This window comes from Halyomorpha halys, unplaced genomic scaffold (assembly GCF_000696795.3).
Source record: "Halyomorpha halys isolate HHAL.00 unplaced genomic scaffold, Hhal_1.1 Scaffold1052.1, whole genome shotgun sequence".
Classification (NCBI taxonomy): Eukaryota; Metazoa; Arthropoda; class Insecta; order Hemiptera; family Pentatomidae; genus Halyomorpha; species Halyomorpha halys.
In genome coordinates, this window is record NW_027106745.1 from 36,308 (window position 1) to 60,497 (window position 24,190).

At 28.9% G+C, this 24,190-nt stretch overlaps 2 protein-coding genes across 3 annotated transcripts; both read right to left on the reverse strand.

Moving 5' to 3' along the window:
* Nucleotides 1-871: 871 nt before the first annotated feature.
* Nucleotides 872-13,694, reverse strand: LOC112211470 (otoancorin). The gene is made up of 7 exons (XM_067045073.1): nucleotides 13,606-13,694; nucleotides 7,295-7,427; nucleotides 4,742-4,929; nucleotides 3,839-3,994; nucleotides 3,621-3,766; nucleotides 2,509-2,629; nucleotides 872-1,757 (listed from the first exon to the last, which is right to left on the reverse strand). Exons 2-7 carry the CDS (start codon nucleotides 7,383-7,385, stop codon nucleotides 1,695-1,697), a joined length of 765 nt encoding a protein of 254 aa, XP_066901174.1. The 5' UTR covers nucleotides 7,386-7,427; nucleotides 13,606-13,694; the 3' UTR covers nucleotides 872-1,694.
* Nucleotides 9,019-23,442, reverse strand: LOC106688101 (heparanase). Of its 2 annotated transcripts, XR_010842787.1 has the most exons (9): nucleotides 22,897-23,442; nucleotides 22,621-22,820; nucleotides 20,104-20,274; nucleotides 19,232-19,457; nucleotides 17,986-18,119; nucleotides 17,360-17,541; nucleotides 16,023-16,252; nucleotides 13,253-13,732; nucleotides 9,019-13,167 (listed from the first exon to the last, which is right to left on the reverse strand). XR_010842787.1 is itself a non-coding variant. In XM_024363242.2 (8 exons), exons 1-8 carry the CDS (start codon nucleotides 23,193-23,195, stop codon nucleotides 13,570-13,572), a joined length of 1,605 nt encoding a protein of 534 aa, XP_024219010.1. In that variant the 5' UTR covers nucleotides 23,196-23,442; the 3' UTR covers nucleotides 9,019-13,569. The 2 variants fall into 2 exon arrangements, 1 of the variants encoding a protein (XP_024219010.1); XM_024363242.2 differs by having other exon boundaries at nucleotides 9,019-13,732.
* Between the last annotated feature and the right edge of the window lie 748 nt (nucleotides 23,443-24,190).

Below are 24,190 nucleotides of genomic sequence, written 5' to 3' on the forward strand. Positions count from 1 at the left end.
TTCTACCTTTACATTGACTCATTTACTATAACTTAATAATAATATTATTCCATTAAAAATAGAAATTTCTTGAAAATTCTTTCAGAAATTTATGAAATCAGCCCTAAAATATTCGGTGAATCCAAAAACTTCAATTCATAATGATACGTTTTAGATAGCATGGTTTGAAACCGAGTGCCTCAAATCAAGATTAAAAGGTCAAAATAAAAGAAGTGGAATTGAAAAATGCATCAACAACTTGAGAATCTACAATACAATCTAATTTAGACATGAAAAATAATAATATAAATAATAAAAAAGTTGTCTTAATTAGATTACCTGGAGAACACTGGGTGGTAAACATGCAAGAGTACTTTTAGTTAAACCTTCCATGGCAGAAGGAGGAATGACTTTAACGGAAGGGAGCCCACCCATGATGCAACCTATTGTGGCAATCTGAAAACAATAATTATGTCACAAAAGTTTACTTCAGTAAGAAAAGATCTATAATAAAAATTAAGGATGTACATCTTTGTGGCTTGTATTAAGCATTCTTTTATTTTGACCTACTCTGTTGACGATAACATGAAATACAGTAATTGATAATTTACTTGCTAAATACTTCTATTCAAAGGGGTATTTAACCAAGTGAGAGCCTAGAGTACTTAAAAATATGGGAATCTCCAGATTAGAGATGGAGCCCTTTGAATTATTTTTTGAACAGCTTTGAGTTATAAACAACACACTTCATAAAATCATTAATTAATTTAATATCTAAAAAGTAAGAAACATTAAAAAAAAATTAACGTTTACAAGAGGTAATTTTCTTGATTTTTGATAAACAATACCATACCATTCCATTACTACTTCAAATTTATTCATTTAAGTACCTCAGTATCTATCAACATCACAGCAGTTTATCAACAGTAATATTTCTTGAAGTAATCATACTCCTCTAAATTAATAATCGTTAATTCTTGATTAAAAATTGATGAAAATTCTTGATAAAAGAGTCAGAGGGCCCTCTGGAATGTAGGGTCCTAGGTCTAGGCCTAGTGAGCTCATGAGGTACAGATGACACTGCTTTTATTAAAGAATATGAAATAATAATAAATTATAGTGTTATAAACGATTAATTAGTTCTGACTCCAGTTTGAGATATGAGATAAACCAGAAGGCCTCTACAATGCATGTTCATATAGGTTAATAGATAAATTGACAAGATGAGTCTTACAGGAACTAGCCCTCAAAAGGATGTTATTAACTTTACTCCCTAGGGAATGAGCTAGGTACATATCCTTTTAGGATGAAAACTTCACCAGCTTGCAGTCATGAAGGGGATTGCAAGTCCTAGGGGTACTAGCCCTAGTTTCAACAAAAGGAATTAAAGGTATAGGATAGAGGTGGTGACCAAGGATTTAAAGAGGAATAAATATCCATTAGATACATCATAAAAATAGTGGAAGAATATATTAATCTAAATGTGTCTTTTTTTTTTTTTTTTTCGAACCCTCGACAGAACCCTAAACAGAAATACAAAGTGAATTAGTAAGTGCATTACTGTGAAAAGAAAAGTAATTCGTGTTGTTTCTTACCTTTTACTACCTTTGGTATTTTAAGGTTACCTGCTATGTTTAATATCATATATGAGCTATCCATTCAAAGGAGCTATTTTAAGTCCGGAGGTGAGGACTAAATGTGTCTAATAGGCATTTTCAAGGAAGTACTGAATTAACTGGTACCCTGCTAAGAATGCTAAGGCTGGTAAGAGGGGTGACCTACAAGATATTACTTTACTGTGAATCATTATATTATTTTGTTTATGTTTATTGAAATAATATATTTACAATTACGATAATATTTACATGGATTATACAGTAGAACATTAAATTACTAAAATTCAATCAATAAATCAACATTATACATTTTTACAACCGTGGGTAGTGCTCTCTGGAGGGAAGCGATGAAGGTGTTGGTTTTTCAGCTCGCTCATAGGTGGCATTGCTATAAACTAAAGTCTGAATTTGGTAAACAGTTGATAAATCTTTAATTTTACTTACAAAAAATCCATATTATAATATTTGTTTCTAATTTGATTTTTACAGTTTTATTGCAATTAATAACTGTTTTTAGCGTTACTGGCTGTGTTAATTTATCAAATAATTTTTTTTTTTTTAGAAAAGTATTAACTTTATTCTATTATTTTTTTTTTTACCACTTAATCTATCAGAATTATGAAATGGACGGCTTATGAAGAAGTTATGACCAATTTTTCCCGACTTTTTCTGGGGACTTATGCAATACATGAAACGGACTTAAGTCTATCTTTTTCGACAAGTTTTATCAAAATCTTTAGAGTCGTTTTGGCGATACAGTCTATAGAAAAATAGGTTTTTTAGGATGTTTGATTAGGCTCCCAGTCAATTAGGGGCCTGAACCATACAAAAGAAAGGGAAACTAACAAAATTGGTCCACTGTTCAAAAGATAATATTTAATTTCTCTCTCTCTCTCTACATAAAATTACTTACATGAAGTGACGTCCAATTTTTCGGATTTCCAAAGGCAAGCGGACTTGTTGCCAATTCCGCGAGACCTGCAATGACTTCTTTTGTACAGTTTGTCAATGTGGCCAACTCTTGAGCTGCGTCTCTAGTAAAATAAAATAATGTAATAAGTTACCTGTCGGAAAGTATATATTATACTTTCACTAACTGTACCTCTAGCATGTCCTATCTCTGCACCGTTACTAGGAGGTGCAATAGCTAGTTTGGGCGTTGAGGACTTTTGGGTTTTATGCCTTAAAACCCTAAGAAATAACAACTATGAGGTTAGATTTCTGTTCTGCCCTTATATCCTCGTGTAAAAACCTGCTTATTTTGATACTTCTTTTAGGGTCGCCCACCCATTCCAAGGGCGATGGTGCGTGACAATAGCAGAAATAACAATCGGATAATGATTTCCTCTTAAGTACTTTTATGTGTATAAATGATTAACCGTGTGTTTCAAAATATGGAAATGGTCAGAGTTGCATTTGCCGACGTTTCGCCCACCTTTGCAAGGCTCAAAAAGATACAAAACAACTAAAAATATGTTGATATTGTTGGATAATTAGATACAAAGGAATAAACTAAGGTGGGGTTAAAAATTATGTAAATATAAGTGAAAAAAATATACCAAAATGAACAAAAATAAATAAAAATAAAAGGTATAATAACAAGTATATACAAACAAAAAATAAAGTAATATGATAAAAAAATAAAGTATCTTTACTTTGGTTTATTTGAAATATCTAACATCTGTCAATTTTAGCGACAATAAAAGTTGTCGGATTTAAAACGAGAAATGGTTAAAAATCCAAAGTAAAGTGTTAAGTGAAAGTTGTGTGATACGCATATGCACTAGATTTTTTTTAAAATTTTGAATGTTTAATATTTGCTTCTAGCTCCTTTTTTATGGAGAAAAAATTGACTAAGCAGGTGCATGCCCACCGGAGGCATCCCGTCGGCGAGGAAATGAAATTAACTGATAGCCAACTAATGAAAAATTATGATGTTAATAATTAATGGGATTTCACAAGAATTATTTGAGTATACTGTTTGAATTGAGGGAGATTAAATTAAATTTTATTTTAAATTCTTACTTATAGGCATCTGGATGAATCTTCAAAATTTCGGACTCATTGAACGCACAAAGGATTTGTCGTAAATTCATTAGATCGTAGCTGGAAAGATCTTCAATCTCCTTACTACTCCATTGTTCAAATACAGCGGCATTCAAGTTCTGCAGCTATTAAATATATAATAGTTCGGTACAGTAAGATATTTATTCCTTCATCCTTGCCAAGACCAAATTGATCACCTGTTCCTGATTGAGCCAGCTGAGCTTGCCAAAGGCGGCTATCGTGTCCACTTCTGTGAGCGAGAGGTTGTAGAAGTGCTCCTGTCGTATTCCATTCGCGATCCAACCCAAATGTTGTAAGCTATCTTGGGGGATATCATCAACAGATTTGTAAATCTGAAAACAAAATTGGTGTAATAGTTTACCTCAGCTCCCCCCAAAAAAGACGGGAACAATTACTTCTTGACCAGACTTTACAAACCTTTTAAACATGAATTACCCGCCCACTCAACAGGGAATTTTTCTCTCTAGAGGGAATGGACGTTTGCATATACAATATATGTTAATGTGTATATAAGTTCTTTTTTTTTGTAAAATTAAAACATTAAAATATTAAGTAAATATAATATACCTATTAATATAGGTATATATAAATATACCTATTAAGTAAATATAAAATAAATGCTTCATTTGTAGAGTTTCTGGTTGTAGATTCCAATGATTGTTTTAAATATATAATATCTAATATTTTTATTTTGTAATATCTGTAATATTGCTATTTAGTAAAATGCATTCTAATATTAAATATCTAATACTGAAGATTGTCTGACAGTAGAGTTTCATATGGGAAAAAATACAAGGATCAGAAGAGTAACAGCGGTCGTAGTATTTAATGTCTATATTTATAAATTAAACTTTAACTAAAGCGAGAAAGAGGTAAGCGTGAAGAGAAAGAAATTTTCCCTCTTAAAAGGCAGTTAATATTATAAACTAACCTACATAGTTATCGACGTACAGTCTGGTCAAGATGTAATTGTTCCCGCCTTTTTTTGGGGAGAGCTGAAGTAAACTATTACCACAAAATTTGATAAAAATGTCTTATTTCCAAGATGAAGAGTAAACTTGGATTGTATTATTATTTACATCTATCAATGCTGACCACACCGTTGAGGATTGCTCCTTAGTAAGTGGCTCTTTTCCTAAAATAATTATGCATTCTTTGATACCATCCTCGTCAAGAAGAGAAAGGGACTTCAATTCTTCCACACTGAATACTGATCCTGATCCTTTCCCCTTTACGTCTTCACAAGTAATAGCCATTGTCAATAAACCTGTAAAATTCAACAAACCTAAGGGATTGATTGGACGAAATTAAAACTTTAAGTAGCAGTATGATAACATTTTTTGAGCAAAAGGAGGCAAAATACAATATGATTTTGAAATGGGGATAGGGCTTCCAAAAAAACCATTGCTTTTCTTGTCATGTCCGTCATCGTCATCAATAGATTTTCTACATCCTTTTAAATTAAACATACACAAGGAGGAAGAAGAATCATGGAATAGGAGTTACGCAACCAAGCTTATAAATATAAAAAGGCAGTCCTAAAGTAGCAGTGGAGACTTATATCTCAGCCAGCTTAAAATTGAGCATGCAAGATTGACCCAGAGTAACTGGATTTAAAAAAAAAATAATAACCACCAGGATACCAATATTGTAAAAAAAAAGTATAACAATAGCCCACATTTTTGATGAATGCCCTCCCAACTGCAGGAAATTAAGTGAAAAGGGAATTCCAAGCAGTATTCTTAAAGTGTTTGGGACTTATATATTGATAATATATACAATAACTTACAAAGTATAACATTCTTATATGCATTTAAACAAGTTAATAATAATAATTGTGGTAAAGGCGAAATAACGGCGCTCTTTCTAACTACATTCCCAACACTGAGATTATGTATGAACACGCAGTATCGAGGTTATCTGAGAGATCATAAAACATTATTACATAACAACATGTATATATAATATAAATTATATTAGATATAATATAATATAATACTTACTTTAGAATTTTCTAGATATTATCCAGTTTATTATTCAAAGAGCTGCAAATAGATAGGGAACTATATTATGTCATTTAGTTCGGTAATGAAGGCAATCTGTTTCTTCAGATGGTTGTTGTATATTCTTCGAACAGCTCTCTTTTAGCCTTCAGTGCTCATACATTTAAAATTTTCCCCCCAAAAAATAAAATTTTGTACTAATCAGTTATCCTTTTGGGTTGTGAAATTACTCATTTCGGGGACCTTTGATTGAGGAAGTAGCGCATAGTTGTGAGAAACTAGCATTTTTGTACAAAAATCTGTAGATTGTTTAAATCTTCTGTAATTTGCATGGATTCCTATTTTATTCAGGATGCTGAATTCAATGGAATACATTGTTTCTAATTTTGATAATATTTTGAATTTTGAAAATATAAATCTTAATTTTCCAATCATCAAAATCACTTCTTCCTATGAATAAAATGTTATTCAGATTCATAGTAGTTAATTTAATTATTGCTCTCAACTTATTTTTGTTACATCTTCTAAGAAGGCTCCATAGTCTCAATAGCTTACAGAGAAGTAGCTTCATTATATACACTTTTAACTCTTTAAACTTTTAACACTCAAGAAAACTCATTTTTTCCAGGTCTATCAAAAATGTGCGAAAACTAATTTTTCTGGTATTAAATTGGAAGTGTTTGTAAAAATATAAAAAAAAAAAAATTCAAGAAACATACCTACTTTTGAAAAACTACAATTTGTACACTAACTTTCGTTGGTATTGACGTAGCCAAAATATATTTTGTTGGATAATTTAAAACAAAATAACAACAACCAGTAAAAACTCACTTTTTCCCAGTTGAAATAACATCTGTAAGATTAGGTCAACCACCAACAAATATTGTTTAATGGGAGAACCAATAACAGTGAATTGCACTTTCCACAACTGTGAGGTATGTCAAATAATTTCAAAATAATTTGAAACCCCCAAATTTGTGAAGGTTACCATGGAAACCTGTAAACTTTTTATTAGTTTTTCAAGTGACTCAGTAATTATGTATCTTTTTGGAACAATACAGGTGGTCATTTGAAAGACAATCAAATAGTCTAGACTAGCAACTAAAAAAACTAGACAAGCAAACAAAAAAAAAAAAAAATACCGTCTAAATCTGACAAATATTAATGAAAAATGATACATTAAACAATTTTTTGTACTGAACTGCTCCTAAAGATGTAAGGGAAATCACATGAGTGGATACACTGTATATTAATTGTTTTAAATAATAAACCATTATTTAGTTTTTATGTGTTATAATTTTTATAGATAGAAAACAAAAAGCATGTTTCTGGTATAACAGAATTTTAGATGAAGAAATATTGATATAAACCTTGGAGTATAAATAAAAACATATAGACTAGACATAAACATGTAGACTGTGACATTTCACCAAGATAAAAACCACATTTATATCTAGATGCATGCCATCCTCAGATACCTACTCCAATTCCAGATATACTTCAGATAATGTCAATTAAATTTAATAAAATTGACATGATCTGAAATATGTTTTAAGTACTGGAGGATGGCACAGAAGCCAAAACCTGGTTATTAAAAAAAAAGTACATATATTAATAAATAAAACATACTTTTTTGTAGTAACAGGAAAAGAAGGGTGAGCATTGCAAGTGAAACTAAAGAAGACCAAATGGCATTTGCATGTCTAAGAGCTTTAAACATTTACAAACCCATCAATGTGAAACAATGTAACCTCACCTTTATCTGAAACACGTTCAATTTAAGCAATTTTATCACTGTTCCATTATTATTTTAAAAAATCATTACTCTGATTACATACCTAATTTAGTAAAATCTAAATTTTTGACTAACTTTGCTTATGAATATGAATCAATAATTATAGGACAATTAACAGATAAATAATTACTAAGAATTAAGATATCCCATTCTATTATTAAAAATTATTGATGTAATTTAATGTAACAGTAGGGAGAGGAGAGATTTATAAGTTGACCACATAGAGTTCATCTACTCATATCATGGCATCAGATGAATCAAAAGATGCTTGCAGAATAAATACTTCGAATTTATAGATACAAAAGGTACATTGGGTCAGTCATATTTCATTCCTGATGACTGAAGGTTTCCCTATTCGTGTAGATACTTAATTTCTAGTTAATTAAACCTCATTTTAATTGAACATTATTGATGTTTTGGGGGGTGCTAAACAGGAATTTGAGTTCTGCCACCTCAATTTAGTTTCTGGAATTATACCTGGAATGTTTTGGAGTTCAGAAAACTTCATGGTTTTTTATGAATTGTATCTTTTCCACCTCATATTTTATTGGGAAGTATAAAATAAAATGCTAAATTTTTTTTGTATTTTTCTTGTAGCTTGTACAGTCAAATAATATCAAAATACTAAATTGAAGCAAAGGTAATTATCTATATATTTTTTGTTTGGCTACTCTCTTTTGAAGCTAACAAGAGTCAAAATGTAGCCCCTCAGCCAAAAACGGATCAGAAAGCGATCTCAAAAAGTTCTGAAAATTTTTCTTTTTGGACCCTGTTTAAATGAACTCCCATTGAACCTCCTGGATAAAGAACCCATGCTCCTTAATGATGCTCAGGGTGAAAAAAAAATAAAAAAATCTTAATTGGAAGATAGTCCGGATGGCAATCAAAAAAGTAGCAGAAATATATAAATGAATATTATTCTGGATTTTCTTTTTAGGAAGTTTTAGAAATTAATTACTATCAATTTTTCAGGTTAAAAAACTTCTAAAGATGAATATAAACTATTTTATATTTTTCTTTATTGTTGTACAATGTTTCAGGACAATTGTCCCATATTCATGCACCTTTATATTCCTAAAAATAATAATTTATAATTCTTATAATTATATTTACCCCATACTTGTCATACTTTCAATTTCAATATTGAGATCATGTCATCCATATAACATGGTTGAAAATTGTTCCACTCTGCATTGTTTAATTCATTATCCTTCACTATTGGCACATTATTCTCTCTGAACAATGCTATATGGATGACATGATTTCAATATTGAAATTGAAAGTATGAAAAGTATAGGATAAATATAATTACAAGAATTACAAATACACATATATGACATGGATGAGAATTGTTGATTAAAATCAATTATATTATATAAATTATTATGATTTTTATTTTTAGGATTATAAAGGTACATGAATATGGGACAATTGTCCTGAAACGTTTACAACAATAAAGAAAAATATAAAATAGTTTATACTCATCTTAGGAAGTTTTTTAACCTAAAAAATGTATAGTAATAAATATATGAGGAGTATAAATGAAACAAAAGATAAATCATTGAAAAAATATCTATTAAAAATATAAAGTTAACCTTTCTGAAAGGATTTTCTTTACATTACAATAATTAGAGCATACTTAGAAACAAAAATGTAAAATAACAAAGTTTGGTAACTAAAATAAGTACATCTATGCATTGCTTTAAATGCCATAAAATTTTAGGGAAAAAAATCAATACAATTTTTTTTTTAATTTTTAAGGAATCAATAAATTTTTAACATAAAATACAATTTGTGATAAGACATAATAAACAACAACACAATAGAGATTTCTAAAAAGATACATATATTAAAGATAATATAATTGCCTAGTTACCTTGAAGATGTGCTCAGTCATATTTCTGGATTGAAGGATTAACTAGTTTAAATATAATGAAAAACAAAATTTGATTGTTAAATGATGTTCACTTCTTAACTATGGAAGCTGTTAATCGAGTTAGTTTACATTACAATTTAAACTAGGCTTTGTAGTATCCATGAGCAACATAATTTTTTTTTTAATTTCTTAATTATTTAAATTATAATAAAAATTAGATATATATCTTAAGTATAATTTGAAAAAATAAATTTTTTTGATAACGTAATAGATTTTAAAATCTTAACCCCTAATCCCATACAAAAGTTGTATTCTCAAACAAATACAAAAACATAAACAGTCCATAAACAGATAACAATAATCATATTTAAAAAATGGTTGGTTTGAAGATTATTATGGTTCGAAAACTATATCAAGATGTGTCCTTAGGATAAGTAATTTTATGAAACATATTTAAAAAATGCAACGTAATTTCAGATCTTTTTTAGACATTTCCTTAAAACTTTTCAAGATACAATAAATTAATTCTTCTAACAATTTAAGACAATGCTCGATAATGACATTGTATTTATTCTATTGAAAAATAAAATTCATTAATACAAATAGTTAACAAACACAAACTTTTTTCCCCTAAGTTCTTATTACAGACAATACTGCCAAACTTCTACATTCGGTTAGCTACTAATAATAAATTAACTAATCCATAATACCAAGGAATACAACATTTTGCTGCATGTATCACTAAAGTTTTAGTAGTTATCTACTACTACGTTTCAACAGAATTAAACCATTATATTTAAAAAAGAAAGAGTTGTTAAATCTAAAAATACATAGATAATAGTAATGTTACCATCATGGCTACTAAGATGAAACTTCATAAAGTGAAAAAAAAAATAGCAATGGAATAAACAACATTTCAAAATTAATTTTGAAATATACAAAACTTGACAACAACAATGAAAAAACAAAAGGTGCAAAGAGGTTAAAATGAAAATATTAAAAAAAAAAATCTTCAGATCTCTAGGACTGTTGGAGTATTTTACAACCATATTTTTAATAATAAGTAAGAATTAAAACTTAAATATAGTTCAATGTGCAAATGAAATAGTTTGGGAACATTTACTTGTTTTAACTAATCGGACTAGTAGTGTACTTGTAAACTAAAGGCAAGTTATGAGTTTCTTTGCAGCATATACATTAAAATTAAATTTATTTTGTGCGTTATATATCTATCATAAGTGGCAAAATTAATCATAAATCTATATTAGGTTGATCACAATCAAGACTAATTCAGTACACAATTGTATTTTAGTCCAGAGTCACTGGAAGTTATTGTACATCTATCTTTTCCTTTCGAAAAGGATTTAAATATAAAGCATATAGCAATTAGAATGTCTGATGTTTTCATAAAAAAAAATATAAACTCTGGGCTATCACAAGATAACCTAATTAAAAACATATTAAATGTAGAAGATACCTGAGAATAAAGTGAAATATAACAACCAAAAATTTCAAATGGAAAGTAATGCAAAATATGAAGTTCAACATGGACATAAATAATAGATAATTGAATTTACTAGTAACAATTTTCATGGAAACTTTACTTAAATCTAAAAAAGAAGGTTCACAATCAAAGTTTATAAAGAATAAAAGATTAAATGTTTATATTTTAAATAGGAAATTCATGATGTAGAACCTACAAAAATGGAATCCATATATACAGATCTCTTCATGCCTTAAAGGCATACTAAATGATTGATAGAAACAGTATTACATAATGTTTTAGAAAAACTGAAAGGTGATAGTAATAATAATTAAAAATTAAATGCCAAGAAAACAAAAGAAACTACAAAATAAAATAAACCAAAAGTAAACAATTATCCCCATCTCTTATCAATGAGTCAGAGTCTAAATTTCTAAAGGGTTTCAGTAAATCTGTTTTAAATTTAGACAACAAATTTCGTTCTGTCTCAACCCATGTTCCATACTTAAGAAGTATATTCTTTATTAAATGAAATCGTCTGTCAAATAATTTACATTCATGAAGTTTGAAATTTTGGATTGTATCATTAGATTTTATTAAGATATTATTCCATCTTCATTTTATAAATCCGCTTGGATATAAATAATTATTATGTTTTCTTAAATGGTCACTTCTTACAAGTAGTGTGTATACAGACACCCTTTTTTTAGAGGGATATGTTTCTCACACTCATGTAATGTTATTCAAAAATTGATGAATAAGTACTGAAATATAATAATCCAATGCTCAATATTAACTTTTTTTGTTTACTTTAAATAGAAAAATAAGACTAAATGAATAAAATAATAATAAATGTTTTGAATAAAGAAATATATGAATAAAAAATTATTAAACATTGGTCATTATATAATTTTTATTCACAAAATGCTTACTTAAAATTTGTACTTTAATATTATTTGAGTATTTTTTAATTAGATGTAAGATCAAAGTAAATAATATTGAGATAAAGTATCCAAGTTTGAAATGATAAATCATACCAAAGGATATGAAAAATGTACTTACTAAAATCACAGACTATCAAGACTACGTTCTAACTGTAAAAAATGGAATGTAACATGTTGAAATTAGTAAAAGACTACATTCCCTGAGTATTAAATGACAGCATTTATTTATATTTTCAAACAGAATAGATTTAGTCTTATGTAGTCAATTTCAGTACTTAATATCCAGGTCAAAAAAAAAAGTTTTAATATTTATATCAAACAAGAAAAAAAACATTGTTATTAGTGATGACATGTGAGTTAAATACAGTATATTGTGCACAGGTAGAATCCATGAGGGATAACAGTATGAAGGGTACTCACTTTGAGAGAAAGTACTGTTAGGAACAACAGTTATATAAGGAGGTGATCTGTTTAAGATCACACACAACCGCCAGGCTTTCTCCAATTAAGGGTTTTATGGAGACTGGGTGTGCACCAGGAGGTCTCCTGAACTATGGGTTGACTCATTATAGTGAAAGAATAAATAATTATCTGCCATAGCTTGATTCAAACCTGGATCCCAGGATTACTGGGAAATTTTAGAGTTGGAAACAAGTTGCTGAAATGAAATTTCAGAGGAAATCATTTATTAAAACAAACGAGAATTCTAAGAATAAGAAAAAAGAATGAGCTGAAATTATATTCACAATATTCACTGATGATACAAAGAATAATAATCAACAGATTACTAAAAAGTGAACAGTTTTTCTTTTTTAGTTAAGATTTTACTATAACATGAGAATAAATATTGGTATTTTATACATGAAATATCCCAGAATAGTATTAATTTTAAGTATATAAGATAATGTAAGAAGACATAAAATTTTGGTCATTCATGAGTGGACAGACAAGTAAACAAAAAAGTAATGTTATAATTTATAGATACATATAGCATATCAATGCTATATTTATGCAACAGATTACAAAATAACTTGTGTAAAATTATACAAGACAACTGACAGACTTTTTACAGATGTAAAAGAGTATAAAAACATTATTTTATTTCATTTAAATCAATTTGATTTTAAGGAAGAAGGAAAATGAGATAAATATAATTTAATTCATAATAATATATAAAAAATTTAACTTCTATTAAAAATAAACGTTTCAATTATCAATTTTTTTTTTTCACATAAAGTTCAAAAAGGAAGAACATATTATAACCTACATATACGAATACCTATGGATGAACCCATCCAAGGAATTCTTAAGTCTAGATCAAAGAGAAATGGATACAAATTAAATCTTCTAGGTAAATACCACAATATGAAAACTGCAGGTAAAATGTCAATAGAAATAAAATACCTGTCATAAAATGAAAAAAAATCAGTCATAAAATAAATTATGATTTTACCTAATTAGTCAACAAATTATATGAAAAGTTTCATACCATAGTACTAAACTAAGAGTGAGATTTTTTTAACAATCCCAGGAGAAAACCATCCATTCTTCGAGGATTCATAGTTTAAATCTTTAATATTCAATGCTGCACAGACGGTAACAACTACACTAGTTAATCAAGTTATTTATCAAATAAATGAAGATTCCTCTTTCCATGTATTTTTTGTTCTTCTTTGATATGTATTCGTAAAATTTCAAACATTTTATTGGCAAAATTTAGAAAAATATATACTATCACAAAACTATTTTTTTTTACAAGTAAAAAAGAAATTTTACAATTAACGTAAAATGACTAGGAAAATCTTCTTAAAAAGAATAACAAGCTGGATGAAATATTTCAACCTGAATAAAAAAAATTGAATATGGTGGAATCGGTACAGCATTGCTCAGAGAGATCTTCACTGGTTTCAAAACTGGAAGGCGATATTCACTATCCAAAAATAATTCATAACCATTTAGCATTACAGACCTAAAAAAAAAAAAAAGATATTTTAAATTCCAGTTATTTTTTAATCATTAATTTATAAGAATTATTCAAAAATAATAAATGAGATTCAAGGTCATAAGGTATTAGAAAAAGAACTTGAGTACACTGTACTCTTGTATACAAGAGTTTACAAAAAGAAAACTAGCAATACAGCATTAATCTACCTTCGCTTAGAAATAATTAAATAATATTTGGACACTAAGCCCAATACAAAATATGTTGACTGTAATTAGCCTAATGTTGGTGTCATTTAGAAGATGGTAATGGTGGGGAAGCAAGTCAAAAGGGAGTAAAATTGAGATTTTTTTGTTAAAGTTTAGCATAGTAGACTATTTAATTATCCTTAAAATGAAAGTTTAATAGTCTTTGAGACGGTGAACAAGTTAACATGGGAATATGTGTAGAATACTCTTAGAAAACTTGGTTACAAAGTTTAATGAGATATAGCTTTGATGGGTCTCTACCGATTTGGACGATCTTTATTTTTTTAGATAATTTAATTATGTTTCTTATGATTACAGATATAATTTACCATTAAAAAAATATACTTTGTGATCTGTGCCCAAATGAAATTTTCTTTCTTCATAACTTTTTTTTTCAACATTATTTATACAGATTTATTCTATGAATAAAAATTTAAAGGGCTTTAAAATAAGGGCTCACCTAAACTATGAGTTATCTATCTAGTATTGGAAAGTCAACTTGTTAAGAACAAGACTTTAAGTTTAATCAAAAATGTTAGTCACTATGTTGTATAGAAAAACATGTTTGCTTACAATTGTGCACAAATCATCCGTTATGGTGCACATACAACCTTGCAAAACAAAAATAGAAGTATAAACATCAGTTAAGAGAAAATCATGCACAGACAGACAGAAAAATAGCCAAAAATGCTTTTTTCAAACTCTGGAGGATCTGAAATCTATAAATCAACTGAAAACTATACATCAACAATTTGACCCAATTACATAGGTGGTAAGGAAAATAAAAAGATGAAGTAGACGAAAACGGGGACAGCAATTAAGGAGAACATAATACAGTCCGCACCTAACTAGCCTTTTCCCTTTTCCAACCAAATAATGGACAGATTTTTTTTTTTTGTAATCTTTGAAGTGAAAAATAGAAGTAAAGAAAGCAAGTCTATTGTGAAAACTAATATAATGAATATTTAATAATACAATGAAGGATTTGAAGAACATTTTTCCCATCTCTTCAATATATTTGAGGACTAAAGAAGCAAGCACTTTAACACTTCATAGGAAAGCAAACAAACATTCAATATGATTAGAATACAATACCATTTGTAGATTTACTTATTTTTAAAAACCTTTGACATCAGTTCAATCTTTTTGAATAATCCTGTGCTTTGCAAAGAAATATTGTTTAAGAAAAATAGAAAGTCATAAAACATTATTTTAATATATATATACATAGTTGACCGTATAACTTTAAATATAAGAAGATGGTCAGGGTTGCGGTCAAAAAAGAATAAATAGTTTTTAGCTATTTAATGTCCGATGTTTCGCCCTACTTTGCAGGGCTTCATCAGGGTTGTTCAAAGCGATAGGTTAAATAGACCATTTGTTCTGTTTAACCTATCAATCATCACTTTGAACAGCCCTGCAAAGTGGGGCGAAACATCGGACATTAAATAGCTAAAAACAATTAATTCTTTTTTGACCACAACCCTGACCATCTTCTTATATTTATTATTTTAATTAGATACTAATACTCCTAATAAGTATTTGAATGGAGAAATTGAATTTTTATAATCTACAATTGCCTACAATCAAAAATTGTTAATGAAGATTTATTTATCTATTAATAAGTATTACAATCTCTCACAATCTTGGTCAATAAATAATAGTGATAAATGATTACATTCATACCATAATTAAATAATAATAATAAATAAATCATTAATAATAAAATCTCTATATGTATATGCACTGAAAGATAAATAATATGAAAATAATTAAACTGTTTACATGAAAACATAAGGATAAAAGAAAATAAGTAAAATTTTGAACTAATATAACAATAAACGAAAATACTAATCATATTCACACTATTTAGATAAAAAATTAAGAACTAAAAACATAATGGTTTTTTCTCTTCTAGAACATATGGGACTTTAGAAGGTTACATGGAATAAGAACCATTCTGTTTTTAGTTCTAAATTTCTTACCTTAAGGCAACTGTATATTTTTAAAATTTATAAAAAGTGCCGAACATATGATGAAACAAATTGAGAAATTAAAGTTGATGTTACCTTGACTGAAGATCGTCAGAATAAAGAGAATATAAATTCCCAGTTTTATTCAAGGGGACATAGAAACCTTGAAATAGATTTGATAAATTCACTCCAAAAATCACTACATCGTCTTTTACCGAACAATGTGCATATGCTCTCAATGTTCCATCATATGGTGTGCTGAGAACAGTTAAATTTAGAACAGTCTCTTTCACCATTTTTTTGTATAATACTGAAACCCAATAATCCTGAAAAGTAAATAAAAATATAGGTCTAAATAAATGGAATTTTGTTCTATCCAAAGGATATTACATTTTTGATGTAAATTAAAATGAAATTCATAATTAAAAAGTTCTTATGAAGGAGGAGATAGAGGTCAAATTATCAAAAAAGAAACAAATAAATGAAACTTATTTATTAGTGCCAACATTTTGACCAGGATTTTAGACCATCATCAGAGCTGAAAAAAAAAATACAACAAGATAACTTTAATTCAGAAAAAAAGAGGATTTTTTTTTTACTCGCAATTTAAATGGAATCTTCGTTGAGTTAAAGTTCTCTGTTTTTAATATTTCTTTTTTTTCCCCCACACTCTCACATATCTCTTTCTCCTTGCTCCTTCCTTGTTCACGTTTCTAGACACAGTATATTTCTTTAGCTTATTAATTTCTACTCATCTATACTACTGTGTAGCTTTAATCTATTGTAACATATATCTGGTTTTCTTCCTTCCTCATTGTATCATATATATTGTTTTTCATTATTTTTAAACATTAATTACATTTTTTAAGTTTATTCTATTATTCATCATTTAAATTTTCTTCTGCACCTATCACTATGTTTATTTCTATATTTACTTGAACACTGGCTTTTTAATTTTTTTTTTTTTTTGTTATCATTTAGTTTGTATAATTCTTATCTCTACAACATTATTTTTTTGTCTTCTATTGGTATCAATTTACAACTATCTATCCAATTTATTGCTATGTAATTTTCCAAGCTTGGTTATTATTATTTTCTTTACAACTTTTTGTCTCTGAATTGAGGTGTTAACTCATTTTGTTGTTTTCAGCCCAGATGAAGGCCTAAAATTCAGGTCGAAACGTTGGCACAAATAGATAAGTTTTGTTTATTTGGGTATTTTTGCTGACCGCACTACCGACTATCTTCTCCTCACCAGTATATTAACTGCATAAAAACATTTTTCAGCTATAATGAATTTCCAAACTTCCAAAAATTCCAAAGTATAGCTCTGAGCTTCTTAACACTCTAACTCAGACCATGATAAATTTTACCAAAAGTAAAATGTAATATAACATTAAAAAATTCAAAAGTTTATTAAAAAAAATTCTTACTGGATTAGGTTTTAATGAAAGTGAATCAAGTAAGCTGTATTCCCCTCTATATAAAGATTGCCTCACAACAACTGAAATACCAGCTTTTGCTGCCAATCCAAGCTTGTCTGTCCACAATAAACTCCCTACAAATCTGTTCGATAAATTCTTTGCACCACCTCCATAAGAAGAACCAGTTTCAGCTACAAAACAATATTCATAAAAAATAATATACTTACATATATAAAATTTCTCTCTCTACTCAATCACTAATTTAATTTTTTATATAATTTACTGAATAAATCAATAAAACAAAGAAAATTGATTTTGTAAAGTTTACTGAATGACATTTTTAACTTTTACTATCTAATACTTTATATTGGAAGAAGATAGTTGACCTTATGAAGTAGATGGTAGGAAGATAGTCTGGGTGGCAGTCAATAAAGGTATCAAAATAGTGGAAGAATAAATAATTTTCTTCTACTATTTTGATATGTTTATTGACCGCCACCCGGACAATCTTCCTGCAATCTAATATTTTAATTTAACTTTTATTAATATTATTTTTTCTTTTGTAATGCTTGTGAAGAACAGAAAAATAAAATCAGTACATCAATTATAAATTATGTTGTAATTGTAAAACTTACTCAGCCAAACTGGTTTTGGAGAAATTTTTGATTTTTTAATAGCTGCTTCTACAACCTTATAACTTTCTAAGAAATCATCATATGTTTTTACATTTAAAAAATCTTCTAAAGTAGCTTCTGGGCCAGTATTATAGCTGAAATAACAGTGAAAAATTATAATTAAACAATTATCCAAAAAGTACTTATTATTGGCACTAATGAAATTAAAATATGAGGGTGGGGTTAGGGAAGGAGAGAATAGAAAGGTTAGAGGTTAATGTTAAAAGGGTTGAAGAGACCCTCGCATCAAGAACTGTCACCTCGCAGAAAGGGGGATAGAGTGAGAGAACGGAATAGTGGATTGAAGGAAGCAGGAAGGTTATCAAAAACTTAAAGTGTCTTCATAATGATAGGAAGATAGTTGACCATTTCAGTACTAGTTATTATTAAAATTATTGGCACTAATGAAGTATATGTATACCATGGCCACAAATAAATGTTATTTTGAATGGAATATGGTCCGGGTGCGGTAAAAAAAAACTCAAATACTAAATAATTATACTATTTTATTGAGCCAACGTTAAATGTTATTTTGTTACTCCAATCCAACATTTTGTTATTCCAAAATGTTATTTTGGAATGAGAAATCTCATTTCCTATAACTTAGTTTCAAGGTGAAGAATAACTTTGGGCAAACATCCACCCTATGCTAACCTATCATTCATAACTATGCTTAACTACTCGATCTTTAACCTTCCCACAAATATACTGGATCCTCTTGATCTCAAATTTAATCAAACAAATCTGGCTAAAGATGGATGCCTCACTTACTTTGGCATTCAGCTCGACCCAAGACTCGTCTGAAAACCTCACATCGAGCAGTCTATTTGAAAGGGAATGACAAGAACTACCTTGATGAAGAAAATTTCTGGGACTACCTGGGGTACAGACCTCAGAACACTGAGGTCCTTTTACATAGGCTATCTATGTCAGGCCCGGTTTATTTAGCTACTATTTACTAAAAACCATGGACTATATGAATAAGAACTTATAATATCCCACTAAGGAAACTTCCCTTTAATTTTCCCAGATTCATTATTTAGTGTACTCCAATAGTTTACAAAAATATTGTATTTTTTTTCTTTTTCAAATTTAATACTGTTCTCTGTCCATTGCACAGATAAAAGTCCTGACGAAGGACTTGCAACGCGGGTCAAAACATTCGCTTTCAATAATTAGTTATATTATCAAAAATATATTTACTCACTGGTGCCAAGATATTGCATCTACATTAGGCTCTGCTGTTAGAAATTCAAGAAGAAACTCCTCTGGTGGCTTCTTCAAATGATGTGGGTTAGTTATATCTGGTCCTATCACCAGTGAGGAATTATAAAGACTATACTTCTGCAATAATTTTTTCAAAGAGTTGAAATCATTAGCAAGAGTTTTAGGATCAATTTCCATTCCAAAGACATGTTTAAAAGCATTAGGCTCTAAAAAAACAAACAAAATGGTTGATTTAGAAATAAAAAGGTAATAAATTACAGGAATACATTTAGTTGTGAAACACAGGCCCCAACAATGGAAAACAATTTTTATATATTATTCTTAATTTGTAAACAATATTAACTTCTAAATATAAAAATATTTTAAACACCAAAATTCTACAAGAAAAAAGTAAGAATGAAAAACTCAACATTAAACTGCAGTAAAAAAAATTAATAATTTTGCAAAACTTGATAATTTGTACTAGGGAAACATGTTTCTGTTGAAAACTTGGATTCAAAATTTTGCATGATCATAATATTTTCCCTTACAATATATTTTGTATATCGTTAAATGAAAGTAAAAACAAAATTTTATTTGAAATCCATGCTTTATTAGACAAAAATTATGTGATTACCAACCAGGAATATCTTATGAAGGTTATGAAAGCAAATATGCATATTTATGCGCATTGAGTAGTAACCAATTAGTTAAATATTTTTATGACTTCATAAACAAGTCAGAACAATAAAATAAAATGCTAGTTAATAAGACAAAGGTAAAAATGTTTTAAAATTGGAAATAGCAGATATTAACAAAACAATGATTGACAAAGAGAATAAACGAGAACATTAATATGAGTTTTTTACATACCATTTCCAAGTTGCCAGTCTATTTCATAATGATATGCAAACGAAAAATCCAATAATAGTTCTCCATTCGATGAATTCCAATTTCCATTTTCTCTTAAAAGAACATTAAAATCGAATAATAATTTCAAACCTGTAGTTATAGCAAAATTATTTATTTCGTTCCAGTCGGCCGCTGCAACAAAAATTATAACAACATCACTAATAATTATTAACAAATATAGTAATTCACACAAATAACATTTAAATTTTCCAATAAATATCTCTTTAATAATAGCAGTAAGATCATTTCAACTTGATTATATACTTATTAGCATAACAGTAAATCAGCTTTGTATAGCAAGGCTATTAAACAGTTTAAAATTTCAAGGACCAATAATTAAATAATTAATAGCTAGCATGAGGGAATTCAAGCGTATACAGAACCAGATACAAGGCTTTCAGTCTGAATGTTTACATTTATCAAATGCATTGTATATCATAACGCATCATAAAAAAGACATAGATTTATTAAAAAGGGCAGAAAACAAAATGCACAATTATCAATAGGGGTGTTAAAGTAAAGGACAACACAATGGATATTCATGGTTTGAGTTTTGATTTCGGAAAGTTTTGAAATGAGGTAGAAAACATTATGCTTTTCCAATGTATCATTATTCTTTAAGACATATATCTATGAAATCTTTATCCAAACAGGTATGAAACTGGACTATATAAATCAAAGAAAACATAATCATCTAATAAAAACATGCTCAATCAATGATATGACCACTGACATATTTATACTTGGGGTATTGAGGTGTAGATAGTTGACCGTAGATTAATGCTTGAAGAAGTTTGTCGGGGGGTGCGGTCAGCAAAGAACAACATAAATAAACAAAACCATATTTATTTATTTTATGCCGATGTTTCGACCTGAGTTTCAGGTCTTCATCAGGGGTTGTGTCGCAGAGGAGGGAAAGATTAGTACTGATCTCAGTACTAATCTTTCCCTCCTCTGCGACACAACCCCTGATGAAGACCTGGAACTCAGGTCGAAACGTCGGCATAAAATAAATAAATATGGTTTTGTTTATTTATGTTGTTCTTTGCTGACCGCACCTCCCGACAAACTTCTTCAAGTATACTTGGGGTAAATTGTTTTTACTTAAGATACATAAATAAAAATAATTATTCTTTCATCCTGCTTCAACGAGCAGTTTAGATTCATCATTTCATGTAGAAACAAGTTTCTTTTGTGTACTAACTGATTTCAACAATATCAATTTGTCAACAGTTCCACCTATATTGTAGGTTGTAGGACAACAGCCACCTAGATTGCATTTGGACCTAAATTGCAGATAGAGAATATATGAAATCTACTTTGCACTTGATCATTTTGTAAGATAACTGAGGATGCAGGAAATTTAAAAAATGTTCATTATTTAACCTTTGGGTCTAAATATTATAGTTGCAACAACATAGATTTCTGCTGATAATATAATATTTTGTAATCGGGACAAATCCCTTAGGTAATAAGGCTATAAGATACCAATTAAGTAATTAAAGTAAATAAATACAAATGTGACAAATAATTGACTTTTCTCAATTTATATAGCGATTATTACCAACACAAAATATATTAATATAGTTATAAAAAATTTAAAAGTAATTTATTCATAGAGAAAGCCTTCCATGAGATGATGGAAAATGTAACCAATATTTAGTTGATTTAACCATGTCAGTTGAAAAATTAATTTTCTGTTTGGAAGAAGATGAAATAGTTCTACATTTAACTACTTCTAATGTAATAATTTCTAGATGAACTGAACAAACGATGAAATGTCAACCAAAATAAAAAAAAAAAAAAATGAAGCTGGAAGTATTATGCCTTAAAAATAAATAAGAACAAATGTTTTCCTCTAGAATAAATGATTAACAGAATGACCTTAAGCAATTTCAATAACATTAAATATTCTATCACAATAAATTTAAATTATAAGGAATAAGAATAATGTCTAATATTTAAAAATGAGTGAATTAAGTTACCATTAAAATTTTTAAAAAAATATTAATTAATGAAATTAATTGATGCATTGCCATCTCCCAAACAAATTAAATATTAATGCAGAGTTAATATTGTCATCTTTAGGTCTAAAAATACCATACATAGCTTATATCACCACATACACAAAGCTTTACAACTTTAATTATTAAGTTACAACTACTAAAATTTAACAGACATTATAAAATAGTATCACAGTAATATGATCATAACTATGAAAATTATAAAATAATCACTGATTATGAAAAATTATGCATAAAAGCATGTCGTGACCAAAACTATGTTTAGTTAAAAAATAAATTAAAATGAAATGGGAAAGTTTATTATGGGATATAACTAAAAAGCTAGCAACGAAAATGATTATGCATGGTACAAAGTGTCACCTTCTAGCCATCACCATTGGTCCCATCTCCGTTATGATCAAAAATCCTTAAAATAATTGACAGTATCAATCAATTCAACAAAACAGCAATTTACCAGACATGGAAAATTTCTTATGCTTTGGTGGTTTAACACACTTTTTTACATTAAAAGAACAATGTCCACCGTCTAATGGAAGCTCTCTGTCTGGCCAAGCACCAAATACAGGAGTGAATACTAGCATATCAGCAGCTGTTCCGCCAACTCTTAAGTAGCCGCCCTTCAAATGTGAAATGGGGTGAACCAACCTTTTCTCCCTGTAATGAATCATTGGAAACTAAATCTTTTCAAAATTTTATGGCAAAATAATATCTATATTAGTACATATCTTACCTTAGAGAGGGATTCCTGAGGCCTTTATAAATTTGTGATGAGTCAATAGAAAAACTTAAAAACCTCTTATCTACATTATGTAAGGAACATTCCATGTCAAACGTGAAATTAACTACTTTATTTGGAGGAGTTTTAAGAAAGTCAGGCAAAATAACTCCCTGCCTAAATGACTTGTATTCATAATCAGCCTGAACTTCTCTTTCAAAAATCAAAATGTAAACAATCACGCTAACAGTCAACAAAAATATAATACTTACATAATTACAACGCACAAAACTATCATTACAAATAAGGCGCATTTCTTGGACTATTTACATTACTTATAATTATTACTTATGTTTATTTCGCCAGGGCTACATATTGATAAGGTTTACATTCCTGGATCAAAGAGGTCATATCCCAAAACAGAGAGCAAAAAGAGAAAACTTAACCTATGCCTGTTAACTCACTGACATATTACTTCTCTTTTTCAATTATTCATATAAAGAAAAAGAAAATTTACAGCGTTGCCAGAATACCTTAAGGATTAAAATAGATCAAGTTTTCAATAATTCAATGAAGTAGGGAATAGCGTTTAAACCGTCATTTGGAAAGATACCAAATCTTTTAGATAATGTATACATTACTCATTCACTCCAAGGCCATTTTTAATATCATTAATATCCTCTATCTAAGTTGACACTTTCTTGATTAAAATATCTACAGGAGGCTCTTAAACATGCAATTTTAGAGGGTAGTAAGAACAATTTTACCGTTTGAGTTTTTACTTTACTGCCGATGACCTTTTCAAGCCCCGATTCGCCTTCTTAGGAGACAATGTATAAAAGCACAAATTAGTCGTCAGATTATCTTATTACTCTTTTGGATATGAATAATATGATATAGTTTCTCTCTCTCTTTCCTGGGCCATTACTTTACCTTTCAGAGTGTAAACGAGGGGGAGTATTCCTCGGTTGTCTTAGCCATTTCGCGAGGATTTGTAATGAATTCTTAAAGAAATTACTACATTCTTTACTGTGTGTGAATACCTTAAAAAGCGTAATGACCGTTCTTGCAAGGACCTAAAGGGAACCGACGTCGCCCGCAGTTCTCAGGTTGCTAAGATCTGCGCCTCAACCACCTGAGATACGGACGGCCCTTGAAAAAATAAATCAATACTTGAACAAAACGAGAAACCAGAGAACGAAAAACTTGTGCCACTGAAAAAATAATATGTTCTAATTCCTCCTCCAACGCACACTGCCCCATTCGTAGATTGGGAAGCTAGGCTAAAAAAAAAAGTGTCCGATCTGAA